This window comes from Perca fluviatilis, chromosome 8 (genome assembly GCF_010015445.1).
Source record: "Perca fluviatilis chromosome 8, GENO_Pfluv_1.0, whole genome shotgun sequence".
NCBI classification, from domain to species: domain Eukaryota; kingdom Metazoa; phylum Chordata; class Actinopteri; order Perciformes; family Percidae; genus Perca; species Perca fluviatilis.
The window spans coordinates 6,985,752-7,001,659 of NC_053119.1; the positions used below are offsets into that span (position 1 = coordinate 6,985,752).

Consider the following 15,908-nt stretch of genomic DNA (forward strand, 5'->3'; position numbering starts at 1 on the left):
TTTCCCATAATGCAACATGTCTCTTCCTTTGACCATCATCAGTTAGCCATATGTTAGATTGTACTGTAAAGTATAATGTTATGTATTCCACAGAATATGGAACAAACATCTGTCAGCATTAACAGTATGTGCATCTCATTAAAGATGGCCGCCGGTCCCTGAAGGGGGGAAAAACCCACCAGGGAGAACAGAAAGGATGTTCCTCAGGGGAGGAAGCTTCAAACAAAATAACATAAATCAGAGACGCATTTCCTGAAACTAATTCTCGAGATGAATGAAGATACTAAGGTCTTCTCATAATATTATCATGATTGACATTATAATGATATGATAACTCGCTGCCCTCAACAGTATTATTATACTTTGTAACATTTATAACATTTAATGCATTACGTAACTCACAATAACTGATAATAAATGACCATTGCACAGAACAGACTGTCTATATAATGAGATATAAATACAATGAGTGTCTATGCGATTGATTTTAAAACTAATCGACTCAAACAGTAATTAGTTATCTAAAGGAAAAGTCTTAAAGGCTTTGTAAAAGATTTCAACACATTTGACATGAATCCTTGTTGTACCATGAAAGCTGCAGGAAGAGATGCCAAGTATTTTTCAGGAATATGTCATTAAAGCTTTAGTGCATAACTTTAATATTAATGAACGTCCGTTACATTTAAGCCGTTGCCAAATGAGTTGCTACAAAGCTAATTAAGACTATCAGCTCCACACAACTCTCTCTGGATTTCTCAGTATGACTACGTTCAAGAAGATTGTGGCGTCCGGTGACGCGAGTGAAGATAATGACCTCTTCTGAAGAGTCCATCATGTTTTTTTAATCCTCCGTGTCCTCCTCGGCTACTAGCAACTGCGTTGGGCATATCGTATCATGTGGATGCACCAACAGTTTTGTTGTCAATACTTAGAATTCCTCATGGGGGAGACAGAAACTACGCACTATAGCTTTAAATATGCAAATGCAATCATATTTTACATGATGCAACATAACGCAACACAACGTAGCATAGTATAGCACGGAATGACACAATGCAGTGGTAATAGGTAATGAATGTAACACAATACATAACACATCATAACGAAACGTACCATGATGCAACGCAATGTAACATAGCCTGACGTGACGAAACACCATGCAAGGTAAGGCGATTTAACACAAGGCAACAAACACATCTCACTACAAGGCATCATAAGACATTGCAACTCAAAGCAACCGAGTTGTCCCCTGCTGGCCATTAGAAAGAATACAGGTTCAAAGCACTTTCCAGACTGCAATTGCAACCCATATTTAAAATGTTTATCCCCTTAACGCCGACTGTCGCTAATTTGCATCAAACCCCTTCCATTCCGACTGCAGGCGAGATAGCGTGTGTATTCCCTCCAATGCCGGTTTGTTTACATGCGATACATACCTCGGAACCTTTTACATGCACTGGTTTCTCGTAGGACCGGTCGGAGTGGGAGATACATCCGGTTCACGGAAGCGAAATTAAACCTAACCCTACCCCTAACCCTAACCCTAACCCTGCCCCTACACCTAACCCTACCCCTAACCCTAAAGAAACTACTGTCAATGTTAGGGAGTAGGAGAGTGTTTTCTTTCTTGCCGTTGTCAAGATCCATGTATTTGTCAATTACAGTTTAGAAGTTCTAACAACTTTGTGACATGAATGAAATCTACTATGTGTTTTATTAATTTTACCATTTTGTAAAGAATTTTACCATAATGCCTGTTGTCGCTAATTTGCATCATACCTAAATTTATATCTATTCCATATGCTATAGACAAATTAACAATCTCAACTTAATTTAGCATCAGCTTGGAGCCAGAAACACACATAATATTTTGTTTATATAATTGTGAATAAATTCAGGCGTCAAGGGGTTATAGTGATGGCGCCCACTAGTGGCTGTAGTAATTATGACAGTTAGCCAAGCAGGAAGAAAGGTGATGAAGTAAAAGAGCTCCAAATGTCTGTGTAAGGAGGCAATCAAGCACAAGACTTTCACAGGAGATTGAGGTTTTGAGTCCCGTTTTAACTGTATGTTCATGTTTTATACACAGGGCAACAAAATGTGCTTTACATTAAGTAACAGTACAATTACAGTGGAATCACAATACAATCAGACAATTGCAGAACAGATATGCACATCAACTGATGCAGTTAAGTGCAGTTAACCTATAAAGATGGTTTTAATGTGCATTTCATGTTTTTGTACTTTTAAAAGTGTTCATAACGTGACATGACATAACATAATGTAAATAAAACAAATTATATTATTGTGTTTTCTTTTTACCCAAAGTATCACCACAGCAGGCATCCTCTGTGGAAAAGCTGCACACACACACACACACACACACACAGATTCAGCTGATCTTGTGTCTCGCCTCTCTCTTTCATTTGGAAATTAATTCTTCACTCGGAGGGATTTCCTGCTGTTTGGGCGATACTTTACTGACCCAATCATTCCCACCAGTCGCGCCTCGCTCTCATTCCCGACACTAAATTACACTCTGTGAGCCCGGGGAACAATGAAGAAAATGAGGGTCTGTACAGACCTGTAATACATAACCAGGTAATCAGTTCTCCCTTTGGAGCAGCAGCGCAGCGGTGTGATTGTGATAGCCCGTTAGCCCCCAATTATCAAACCAATTTCCTATTGAACAGCAGCAGTTCCTCTCAGCCGTGGCACTTGATTAAATCCTCACATTCCTCACACCTCTATCATGATGGAGGGAGATAGATCCTCCGGGGCGAGGAAATACTTCAACTGCTCCGTTTGTGTAAAGGTTATTGTTTTTTAGAAATGAGGTTTTAAGATTTGAAATTACAAATTACACAAAGGTTGTGTTAAAGGAAAATTCCAACATTGAGGTAAATCTTCTTGTTCTGTCGTTGATGGAGATCAGTTTCGTCTCAGTGTGTTCAGTACAGCCATAAGTCCAGGGAATGTTTAGCCTAGCTTAGCACACAGACTGGAGCTAGTCTCGCTCCATCAAAATTGTTTTACTTTTCAACAACTTCAAGTCTGTCTCTATGACATGCTGTATCATATTAGATAACAAGCTTGTCACCAATCCAGCCTGTTGACCAGAGGAGCTAACCCTAAGCTAACTGGACCAGTGTTGACAACTCCTTTGTCAAAATTAGCTAGCTAGCACTAGCTCACGCAACACTTTGTCCAACTGGTTGTAAAATGCGAAAGTTTTAGAGCATTTTGGCGCGCTGTCATCAAAACAACCCATCAACGACACATCCTGCATTGATGGTGTATTTTCCTGTTACAGTCTAGACTGGAACAAGTCAGGACGCATTAGCGTTTACACTACAAAAGATAAGTGGTCAAATGTATTCCTGACCAACTCGGCAAGTGGTTTTAGGATCAGATCACAATGCATATTGGTGGTCGTTTAGCGCTGTCCACCTGTGATCTGATCACCCAAGAAGTAGGGTTGCACGATATTGACAAAATGGGATATTGCGATATCGATTATGAATATTGCGATATCGATATTAATTTCGATATTTTTAAGCATATGTAAAATTACAAAAGTTATGGGAAAACGCATCAAAATAGATTCACAACAAATACAACACAAGGTTTATTTCAACTGACGGTCATATTGGACTGGTCCAACATGAATAAATAAATAAATAAATAAGGACCATGTCTACAGAACAGGTTCTATTGGTTGGACGGTATAAAATTTATAAATAAAGAGAACAGGACACAACTTTTCTTTCACTTCTCTGATTCGTTCCGTTTTGTTGTCTCTATCCATCTCTTCACTTATACCGTCACTCTGTCGAAATATGCACACACGTGGTACGCTCCATAGGGTTTGTCACATAGTGGACCCGTGCGCTGACGTGCACTAACGTGCAAGTGGCACGGTAACTGGCCAATGAAATGATGATCATTATAACATTTCAAGCTCTAAATCAAACACAACTAAGCCACACAGCCATCGGACGGGACGCAGCGCTCCACAAAATAAACAAAATATTGCATACTTATCGCGACACTTTCGATATATTATTGCGCAACGTGATATCGCGATAACGATATTGAGTCGATATATCATGCACCCCAACCAAGACAGACGTTAAAATGAACAACATGGATTTGAGTTGGGGTCGAAGAGCCCAACATAACAGCACCGCTGTGTGGCATGAAACTAACAGAAAAAGACAACTAAATCGTTAATCGCAATTTAAAATCTGTCATGTAAAGACCGAGCAGGGATAGTGAATGCTGATTGAACATCTGCTGATGTTATCTTCACTCAACATTGCTGATAAGCCCGTTAACGTTTCTCCTGCTCAGTGTCGTCGTGCTCTGACTTGTATGGAAACACCTCAGTGGTGCAGCACTGAGCGCGCTCAGATTCCCCCCCTGAGGCGCAAAGAAAGGTGTCGGGAGAGCAGAGCGACAGGAAACAGCAGCGCCCCGTTTGTTTCTGGGTAATCACAGCTCCTCTGATTTCCTGCTGTGGACGAGGATGGAGGCCGACAGCGCTGGAGTTTGTCTCTTTTTTTTTCCGGCCTCCCAGGACACCACCGCTGAGCACGCCACACGCTTCCCTCCATAACGCCTCCATTACCTCAGCAGCGCTTTGTCAGATACCTCACGTTGAGGCTGTAAATGCTGCCGTTTTCCTAAAATCAGCTATTTCAGACTAAACGTTTCTAGCATTTTCATATAAATTGCAGGTACAATACACTACAGGCCTGCTACAAAAGCTGGTGTCCAGTTAGATGTCTGAGAGGACTGCTATATACGTTTGAATGGTATTTGATGCTGAAGTCTTTAAATTACATTACATGTCATTTAGCTGACGCTTTTATCCGAAGTGACTTCCAATTAAGTGCTTTCAACCTTGAAGGTGCAAACTCCAGACAACAAGTAGTAAGTGCAAGTACATTAGTCTTCCTTACGAAGATCCTCTAGCCAAGGCCTCCTCCATGTCCCACGGTCCCGGCTTAAGCAAAAAGGTGACAGAGCCTTTTCGGTTGCTGGTCCTCAGCTGTGGAAGCGACTGCCACCTGACATCAGAAATGCCCCTTCAATTGTGATATTCAAAGCCAGGCTCAAAACTCATCTTTTTACATTGGCCTTCCCGGCATCTTAATTGTCTTATCCTGCTATGTTTGTAATTAAGTGTTTGTCTTTCGATGTCCTTTTTAGCCTAAATCACTGATTTGTACGTGTGTTTTATTTTTTATTTTTATTTTATCACCCTGTGGCTAATCCGCTATGTACAGCACTTTGGGCAGCGTGAGCTGTTTTTAAATGTGCTATAGAAATAAACTTTTTTTTGTACATGGAGAGAAAAAAAGCTGTACAATGCTTCAACCAGACTGACAACTAAAAAGGGTGGAAAGAGACAAAGATCGCCTCTGAGCAACATTTGAATAAGTAGAGAAAAACAAAAATCAGCAGTCATTGGTGAAAGAAACTGGAATCATCAAAATGTGTGCAGATTTTAAAAGGAACAGCTTCCGGTCAGTGTCATGTGCACAATAATGCCTTTTAGGCATGGGCCGGTTAGCAGTTTCAAGGTATACCGTGGTTTAAAAAAGTCACTGTTTCAAAACCACTAACTTTTTTCGTCATACCGTTCCTGCTGACAGAAAGTGCAGTTTGGAAACCCCTCTCCCTGCCAGTGCACAGTGTGTTCAAAAATAAAATACATCATGTTCAATGGAGAAAAAAAAAGGTTTTGTTTTTTTACCCAGACATTTCAAAATAATACATTTTAAAGCTGTAATAGCAATACCGCAATACCGTGAAACTATATATATATATATATATATATATATATATATATATATATATATATATAATATTTTTGCTGAAGGTTATCACACCATCAGAATGTTATACTGGCCCATGCCTTATGCTCATGTGCTTAATGTGCTGGTTTAATTGTAAAGTGTCTTTGAGTACCATGTATACAAGTGCTATATACAATGTATATATTATTATTATTATTATTATTATTATTAATAATAATAATAATAATAATAATAATAATAATAATAATGAAGCCTATAATAAGATGGGATAACAGAAACTAACAGAAGGTTAGTCTGGGGTTAGCACTGTTGGAAAATCAGCTGAACGTACTATGGACGGACAAATCACGGTTTAAACTATGACGTCAGGCATTGCCAGACCTTCCTCCACAGCGCTGCGGAGGAAGGTCTGGTGAGTCCACACAACATTCCGGGATGGGAGAAAAACGTGCTCTGGTTTATTGGCATTTCTTTAAACCAATCACAATCGTCTTGGGCGGCGCTAAGCGCCGTACGGAGCCACGGTGCCTCTGCAAAATAGCCTCGGGAAGGAACTTGTTTTGGTGGAACCTGTGTACGTTCAAAAGTAGTTTTAGTTGTGCAACAGAAAACTCAGATTGGACAGATAGTCTAGCTAGCTGTCTGGATTTACCCTGCAGAGATCTGAGGAGCAGTTAACCACAGTCCTCACAAATCCACCGGAGTTTAGAACGCCAACACAAAGAAAGAGGAAGGTGACGGACATCCGAACGAAAATGTTCTGGCGGAACCGGAGCAATCCCAGAAGTGGAACGTTGTGGATATAGACTAAGTAGAGTGCAGAGGGCCCAAAGAAACACACAATCAATATTTACACATCGAACTGATGGGCTTCAGTTATGATCGAGGGTCACTGACGCTTTTCTGGACTGGAAAACTAATTCAACATCCAAGTTTCAAACAGGATTCTCCCATCATGCAACACTGTGGGGACATCGACAAAATGTAAGCTTGAATCATTACATTTTTCAAAACTATTTCAGATGTAAATAAAACATTTGGTGTCTGAATTATAGTTTTTTCTTTTGATTTTTATCTCTGTTGAAGTAGTTAATATTGAGGGTAAGAAGAAAAACAGTGTTTTCTGTTTGTAAGGATCCATGAAAGATCTAAACAACAAGGTGTTAAATATAGAAACCAGTCAGGAACGTTCACGTTAACGGTGTGTAATGGAGACGCAGTGGATTAATCTCCGGTATCAGTGAACACCTGAACACCTGCGCGCGCCGCATCACAGCGTTGATGAATGAACGGCCGCGGGCGCAGATCCGACGGCCGCCGTTGCCCGCTCAGCGCTGTTCATTTATCCGAAAAGAGAGAGGCGGCCATTTTGTAATCGCTTCATTCATCAAAGACGTCGTCCAGAAGGAGGGGCGCTGCCTCGTTCCCCCGAGGATGAGAGGAACGAGTGAAAAGGAAACGAGGCGAAGGACAAACAGATGGGAGAAAATAAAGAACGGCGCTACAGTCTGAACAGGAAGTGAGTAGGCCTACAGAAACCATTCATCCTCTTTTAAAAAACAGACGGATGAGAAAAAAACAACTAATTTTGTTCTTTTCTTATCTCCACTTTTGTTTTCTTGCTCACTCCCCTTTTCTTTTTCCTTCCCTTCTTTTAATCCATTTTTTTACACTTTTACTTTGATGTTTTCATCTTTTACTTGTCCTATTTTTCTCCATCTTTACATTTCCTTTCCTTATGGGACTGTTTTACCTGCTTTAGTTTCTGCAGAAGTGCACTTCATTCAACAGAGGAAAAAAAAAGACATGTTTTCTCTTGATTATAAAATACAGACTTTATAATTGACGCAATAAAGATCTCATAAATATGAAAGAGCCTGAGTCTGTCCCAGGTTTCTTCCTAAAAGGAGTTTTTCCTCGCCACTGTCACACTAAATGCTTGCTCTTGGGGGAATTACTGGGTCTTTGTAAATTATAGAGTGTGGTCTAGACCTCCTTTATCTGTAAAGTGTCTTGAGATAACTCCTGTTATGATTCTATACTATAAATAAAATTGAATTGAATTTATGGGCTCATGTTCTCATAATTCCTATATAGTTTCCCCCATCATTACAAGACACAGATTGTACTATTACAAAATAAAAGCTCATGTAGGCCTAATTATGTGACACAGATGCCATTTCCTTCCTTATTTTCTTTTCCTCTCTTCTGTCTGAGGTCAGAGCAGGCATCCCCCTAAATGCCTCAGAGTCCCTGAACACACCACCACCTCTCTACCCTTTTCAGTCTGTCTCCACCTGATGAGAAACGTAAAGGTCTCATCTCTTGTTAGTTTGTCTGTTTGTTGCAGACAGACTTAGAGCCATGCCGTCTATCTGCAATATTATCTAAAACTTAAGAGCAGCAGGTCATATTCTGACTTCTTTTCATTTTACTGCTCATAGGAATGGGTTAAAAAAAACAAAAAAACATCTGCGGTCATTTTTTTCAGGATTTCGATTATTCTGAATGAGTCATGTAGGTAGTCTCGCTTTGCCAGGCCTTCCTCCACAGCGCGGCGGAGGAGGGTCTGGCTAGTCCAGCAGATGGGAGAAAAACATGCTCTGGTGTATTGACATTTCTTTAAACCAATCACAATTGCCTTGGGCGGTGCTAAACGCCGCACGGAGCAACAGAGCGGCTGCAAAATAGCCTCGGGAAGGAACTTGTTTTGGTGGAACATGTGTACGATCAAAGGCTGTTTTAGTCGTGCAACAGGATACTCAGATTGGACAGATAGTCTAGCTAGCTGTCTGGATTTACCCTGCAGAGATCTGAGGAGCAGTTAACCATAGTCCTCACAAATCCACCGGAGGTTAGAACGCCAACACACAAAAAAATTAGGGACATCTGGCGGAATTTCCGGCGGCACCTGAACAATCCCAGAAATGTAGCATCGTCGATATAGACCAATGTTTCTCAAATAGGGGTACGTGTAGCAAAAATGCTAATTTAGAAATATGTCATGCATAATTCCTAAAATAATTATGCTATAATAATGAATGAATTAAGTTATGGATTCTAAACATTTGAAATGTCACATTTAAATGTTTTTGTTTAAAAAAGGTTGTTGTTTAGTGAATCTATCACTGCCGGCGCTGTATTGTACCGCTTTATACAGACTTTTTTTTTTCTATCGAAAATGTTTTGCGCTGGTCAGGGGGTACATGGCTTAGAAAAGCAAATCAAAGGGGGTACAATATTGAAAAAAGTTTGAGAAACACTGACATAGACACGTGTGAACAGCAGCAGCTTTAGAGTCTTTATTAATCAAACTTTGACATTTTTCTATATCAGAGTCAACAGGACGTTTGCCATCCTGGTGAAGTTTCTGGATCTGTAAACATGTTGGATTCCTCTCGGTGTGACCTCCGGTGATGCATGCTGGGATTATCCCTTTACACAAAGAACCAGGGCTCAGACTAGCAGGTTTAAGTCAGCCGAGGTATTCGAGCCGGGGATTTGAGATGTGAGAGGACGGATGAGAGCTGACTGCAGTCTCGTCCTGCTGGATTTCAGCAGCAGAACAACAACAAAAAGCAGAGCGGCAGAGCGGCCGTCTCAGATACAATCTGACATAAATACCAACACGCTGCTGAAAGGTCACTGAGATCCAAACAGAGCTGCTGCACGGGTCTGACTTTCTGAACTCACACACTTCAAGAATAGAGCTGGTTTTTTTTCTTCCGCCAAGAAGGTCATGTTTTCAGCTCGGTTTGTCTGGATTACGGAAAAACTACTGGCCCGATTTTCATGAAACGCGATGGAAGAGTGTGGCATGGGCAAAGGAAAAACCTACTCAATTTTCGCGCGGATCGGACTCGCGGGGCAGATACACAAATTATTTTGCAATTTTAATAACATTGCGAGATAGATGTTCTGCAATCATCTGGTGTCAGAATCTGAAAAATAAGTTCTCGTCTGGAAAGTTTCACGTGAACGTTAAAATTGCGAGATAGGGCATGCTCTCTGAGTGCCCTTCTAGTGAGAAATGTTTAATCTGTTTTCACAGACACTTGTTTTGTTTCTTTTTACATCCCTTGGGTTGAATACGGTTTTTGTTTTATCTAAAACTAGACCGATTATCGGCCCTGGCTGATTATAGGGCTGTTTTTTTTTTGGCAGTTTGCAGATTATCTGTATTGGCGTTTTATTTGCCTGATAACCGATGAAGTTAATTAAAAAGTGCGCTACTTTGGCTCGGCTACAGCTCTGTGTCTGTCCCTCTGCTTCGGTTTCACTCACCACTGAGTCTGACTTAATGTCCCGCCCACAACACTATCTGACTCTCTTTTAACCGGCCCCGTCAGACACCGCCTACCAAGAGCCTGGGTCTGTCTGAGGTTTCTCCCTAAAAGGGAGTTTTTCCTCGCCACTGTCGCACTAAATGCTTGCTCTTGGGAGAATTACTAGAATTGTTGGGACTTTATAAATTATAGTGTGGTCTAGACCTACTCTATCTGTAAAGTGTCTCGAGATAACTCTTGTTATGATTTGATACTATAAATAAAATTGAAATGAATTAAATTTTACTTGGTATTATGTTGAAAGTTTCTGATTTATTAAATAATTGTTCAAAGCATTTAACAACATTTTGTGTTGGAGTTTGTAGCATTCAAAACTCATAATTTTGACTGAAGATTTTCATTTTCACTGTAATATGCATGTTAAGGGCAATAATCGGTATTGGTATCGGCCTTGAAAAAACAGTATCGGTCGATTCCTAATCTGAACTACACCAGTTTTCTCGTGCAAACACTGAAGAGACTTTAGAGTTAATGTTACCTGAGATTACAACAGAAAAACACAAACTGACATAAATACCAACACGCACGCTCAGTAAAAGGTCACAGAGACTCGGGTGAAGGCTGAAGTTTGCGCTGAAATATAACTCTTTCTGCTGGATAGTTGCAACGATTTGGTGAAGAGCAGAGAGCCCAAACCATGAAACCAATCTGCCTATTGCACAAACACTTGCAGTCCGTGCAGTACTTCAACCCTCTGAGGTCTAAGGGCATTTTCACATACAGTATCTTCTTAAATTCCCCTTTTTAGGGGATTTGCATTAAAAAATTATCCCCATGTGTTTCATATCAAAATATTCTGAACAAACTCAGCTTTCTGTATAGTGAGCCCCAAGTCTGACCAAGGCAAGGCAGCTTTATTTGTATAGCACATTTCAGCAACAGGGCAATTCAAAGTGCTTTACATAAAAGCGATAACAGATAAATACAAGAATAAACGTTACAGTGCAGTATAGGAAATTAAACATTAAAGAGCAGTTAAAAACTAAATAAAAAGTAAATAAAATAAAATACGAGAATTTAGGCTGCTAGTATGGGGCAATGTATAAGCCATTGCTCTATACACGTAATCCACCAATCCAATCCAATCCTTGCCATGCTTATATAGATTGTCATACAATTTCAGCAATGCAACTTCAGTATAAGAAATGAACAATTATTTAAAGAAAGGCAACGTCAAAAAGAAAGGTCTTCAGCCTTGATTTAAAAGAACTGAGAGTTGCAGCGGACCTGCAGTTTTCTGGGAGTTTGTTCCAGATATGTGGAGCATAAAAAGAGCAATGTGTAAAGAGATAATTTGGAGCTAAAGCTGAAACGTTGATTTTCACTTTTTGAAAGTCTTCAAATCTCTTTTGATAATAAGCCTTAAATTATGATGTGTTGTACGAATTGTTTTGGTGCATGAAATGAGTTTACCAAAGTATTTAGGTTCACAAAGTAGTGTAATAAATTATAAAAAATAGTAGATTTTGTAACATCGCTTCTTTTTTGTGATCGTTGTGTCTTTCGTCCTCAGAGGGTTCATGTTTATCAGTTATTAGTTTATTTAAATAATTTAAATAATGACAACAAAACTGTCGGCGTGTCCACATGATACAAGCCTTCCGTGATCAGCCACCACCCACACCCCTCCTCCACGCAATTGCTAGTAGCCGAGGAGGACACGGAGGATTAAAAAAACATGCGCAAAAGTCACCACGCCACAATCTTCTGAACACGGCCATACTGAGAAATATAGAGAGTTGTGTGGAGCTGATAGTCTTAATTAGCTTTGTAGCAACTCACTTGGCAATGGCTTGAATGTAACGGACGTCCATTAATATCAAAAAGTTACGCACTAAAGCTTTAAAGAAAACGTCTGAATGTAAATGTGAATGTTTTTTCAAGGGCTGCACAACTAATCGCAAACTAATTTTTTATCAAAATCGCAATATGGACTAGTGGAATATCCAAATCGCAGAAGTGGGGGGGGGGCGCAATATTTGTTAAAGGCAAAATATGTGAACATGCACAACACACATTCTGAATTAAGTATTGTGGTGCTGCAGAGATGACCCGGCCTACACATTGTATCCTACAGACTTAAGAAAAAATCTTTGTTTGGTACAGATCCTCGTTGAAATCCCATTTTAATTTTAACATTTTTCAATGACAATGACAATAATGATACAAAAATTATCAATCCCTCCAATATCGTGAATCATATGGCAATATCAGTCAAAATAATCGCAATTAGATACTTCCCTCATATCGTGTAACCCTAGTTTTTTCCTTTTCCGCTGTTGAAAGATAAAGCGAGAAGTTTCATTTTACTCGATCAGTCAACGCCTCCTATCTAACACCCAGCAGCAGCAGCTCCAACACATCCACCGCAATGAAAAGGTCACTAAGGGTTTGAGCAGATTTGGTTTTTGATTCTTTTTTTTTTTTTTTAGAGAGAAATTCAGAGAGGGAAAAACAGGAAGCTGCTGATGAGTCTCTGAGCTCAGAAAACAAGTTGCAGCAATCAGCAGCATCGAGGCTGCTGCTGAAAATATCCTCCCAGAGCAGCTGAGCACGTTAAAACCGCTCTGATCATCTTTGGAAGCACAAACTTTAACCTGTTCAGCTCAAACACTGCCTGCAACGCCGGGGGGTATCAGCAGCGTGGAGCAGCTGCAGACACAAACAGTCTCAGCAGATCAACAAGTCCTCCAAACCATACAACGATATCGCTTGTTATTGTCTATATCAACAAAATTTCATTCCCGGGATTGCTCCAGTGCCGCCGGATATTCCACCGGATGTCCCTCATTTTCGGCCGGATGTCCGTTACCTTCCACTTTCTTTGTGTTGGCGTTCTAACCTCCGGTGGATTTCTGAGGACTATGGTTAACTGTTCCTCAGATCTCTGCAGGGTAAATCCAGACAGCTAGCTAGACTATCTGTCCAATCGGAGTTTTCTGTTGCACGACTAAAACAACTTTGAACGTACACGTTCCACCAAAACAAGTTCCTTCCCGGGGCTATTTTGCAGAGGCACCATATCCCTGTCCGGAGTATGAAGGCCCTGACACACCAGGCTGACTATCGCCGACGACGGCCACCTGTCGCGTCGCCTCTCGTCCGCCCTCGTCGCCTTTTTCTGTGCCAAAAATTAGCACTGGAACACACCGCAAAGACTACCGCCGACTGCCAAGTACCACATATGTTTATTGCATGTGTGCAATAAAATAACTCCCCATACCAGCAGGCGGCAGTAATTTATTCGTCATTCAACAACACAAAGGAAACCGGATAAACCAAAGCATGTTTTTCTTCCATCCCGGAATGCTCTGTGGACTAGCCAGACCCTCCTCCGCAGCGCTGTGGAGGAAGGTCTGGCAATGCACGACAACCTACTCTCTAATACGACCCACAGGAGCGTTTCATAAAGTAACACCCCAAGCGGTGGCGGGAATTACGACCTCATATCTACACCAGAGAACGTCGGTCGCGGTTTTGAATGTAAAAGTAGCGATTTTAAACATGTCTTTAACGTTGCGGAGCGGTTGCAGTTTGGTTTGTTTAGGCACAAAAATGACTTGGTTAAGTTTAGAAGAAGTTAAAAAGGTTTGGGTTAAAAATCTGATGTTATTTCCCTTCCGGTAACGCACGTGACGATAAACGTGACGTTCATGAAAATAAAAAAATAAAAACTCGCCACGGTGGCAGTTTGGTTACGTTTAGCCACAAAAACTACAAAGTTAAGTTTAGAAAAGATCGTAGTATGAGTTAAAATCAGACTTCACTTCCCGAAGGTTACGCACGTGACGCTGAACATGACGTTTCCTATTTAATGGGACTTGAACCCCTATGGAATACTATATATTATTATATGTTTAATCATATATATATATATATATACATACAAAAAATATAGGTCGTAATTGCTGCATTTCGTATTTCGAGGGAGGACAGTCTCCCACAGATACATCACTAAATGATATGAAAATCACAGTGTTAGCTGAGGAATGAGCAGCAGTCGAATAGTGGATTCGCTGTAACTAAGGGCAGAAACATGGTCCCCACAAGTATGCAAACGCCAATGACTGAATGTACTTAACTTGCATTCTTATGCACCGCTGGAGGTAGCAAACAGTCCTCGAGGGTGCATTTAGTTTTTCCGCTGATCAGGTGAAAACAACCTTTGTACAATCGTTTTGTCCTAATTGTAATAGTCCTGAAGGAAATGCTGATGTGAGGCAAAACAATATTCTGAAGACACATATGGAGGAGGAATTCTCTGAAGTTCTTCAGTTCTATTCAACTGAAGGTTTGAAAAGGGAGAAGGCAGCAGGAGACACTGCAGCGGTTCTTTAACTCAGCTAAACAACTGTCCTCTAAAAATCACCAGGAGAGCCTGTAAACTCCCTGCAGAGCAGAACCAGTCCCTCCAGCTGTTGTCACCCTCACCAGATGGCAGAAAGAGAAAGAGAAAAGGAGGAGACATCCGGTGATGAAATGCCATGCAACTCTGGGCTACGTTCCCATCTGGGCTTTGACTTTCTGAACCTCGCGGTCCAGATGAGGAGATGTGGAGGATTGAGAGGGAAAGCTGCAGATATCTCTGAGTTTGTATCCTTCATAAACAGAAAGTTTAGCCTTAGCAATACGCCCAGAATGCACCTGAACACACCTGAACACCTCTCTGTAAGACCAGCACGCCCATGGGCGCAAAGATGGGCGCAGGTGCATTTGCTATTTAAACGACGTGGGCGCTGGACGGGAAACTGACAACGGCGTCAGTCTTAAACTAGCAAAGACACTTGCGTCAGGATTTGCATCGCGCTGCGCTGGGTGCAAGATAGGGCCCCTAGTGTTGGAGTTTATAACATTCCAAAACCTTAATGTTGACTTAAAGATTTTAATTTTCACTGTAAATGCATATTGGTTGGAAATGTTCTTTACGTTTCATTACCTACTAATAATCGGGATCTTTATGGGCCTTTCAAACCCAGTGTGAGCCGATCCCTAATGCACAGACACTGTCGTTATTTTAGAGGACTTGTTGTTGCTGGCAGCAGCCGGCAGAGGACGGCGAGCGTCTTACCGTCGACGCAGGCCGGTCTGGCTCGGGTCGTCCCGGCGATCTGTCCCTTCCTGCAGGCGCAGCGGGCCGTCTGTCGGGCGATGGTCCTCCTCGGCTGGCTGCTGTCCCGGTCCAGAGTGACGACCTCACAGGTCCCCGCCGCCAGCTGACCTGAGGAACCAACGAAAAGAAAATCATGTAATCAACAAAAGGTTTTAATTTTGATGTCATACGTTTTTTTTTATTCTCACAGAAACCATTTTGTGAATTTTGCTAGGTTCTCTTGTTATTTATTTTTCTGTTCAGCTGCTGTTGAACTCACAGTTACAGGTGGTGATTAATACAGGCTGTAGATGAGGATCTCTGGGATGTATCAACTTTCAAACCAGCTGAATTTTCTGACTGCGTTTCCACTCACTTGGATTTATTTTCTACCAATGAATGAATTTACAAAATAAAGGCATATCTTCCCAGTGACGGGTGTGTGAAAGAAACTGTTTTCATGCTGTTTTCTCTCTGAGGCAAAGTCTTTTATTTTGTTATTTCTCTCATTGTTGTCAAACAAATGTTTGTTCAATTTATTCGGAAAAGGCAGAATCAGATTCACTTTCCAGAATGGTTACTGATGAGAGTGGTTGATTCGGAGTTTGGGTAAATTAATAAACACTGTCTTTAGTCTCAGCTTCCACC

General features: G+C 41.0%; 1 protein-coding gene across 3 annotated transcripts in view; it reads right to left on the reverse strand.

The window, feature by feature from the left end:
- LOC120564807 (chemokine-like protein TAFA-5) overlaps nucleotides 1–15,908 on the reverse strand; it is a 61,699-nt gene that overhangs the window by 16,828 nt on the left and 28,963 nt on the right. For 2 of the 3 annotated variants that reach the window (XM_039810072.1, XM_039810073.1), the window contains exon 2: nucleotides 15,240–15,389. In XM_039810072.1, coding sequence (XP_039666006.1) covers nucleotides 15,240–15,389 — 150 coding nt within the window. Of the gene's footprint in view, nucleotides 1–9,279; nucleotides 9,373–15,239; nucleotides 15,390–15,908 lie in introns of those variants that run through there. The other variant, XM_039810074.1, reaches the window with a different exon arrangement.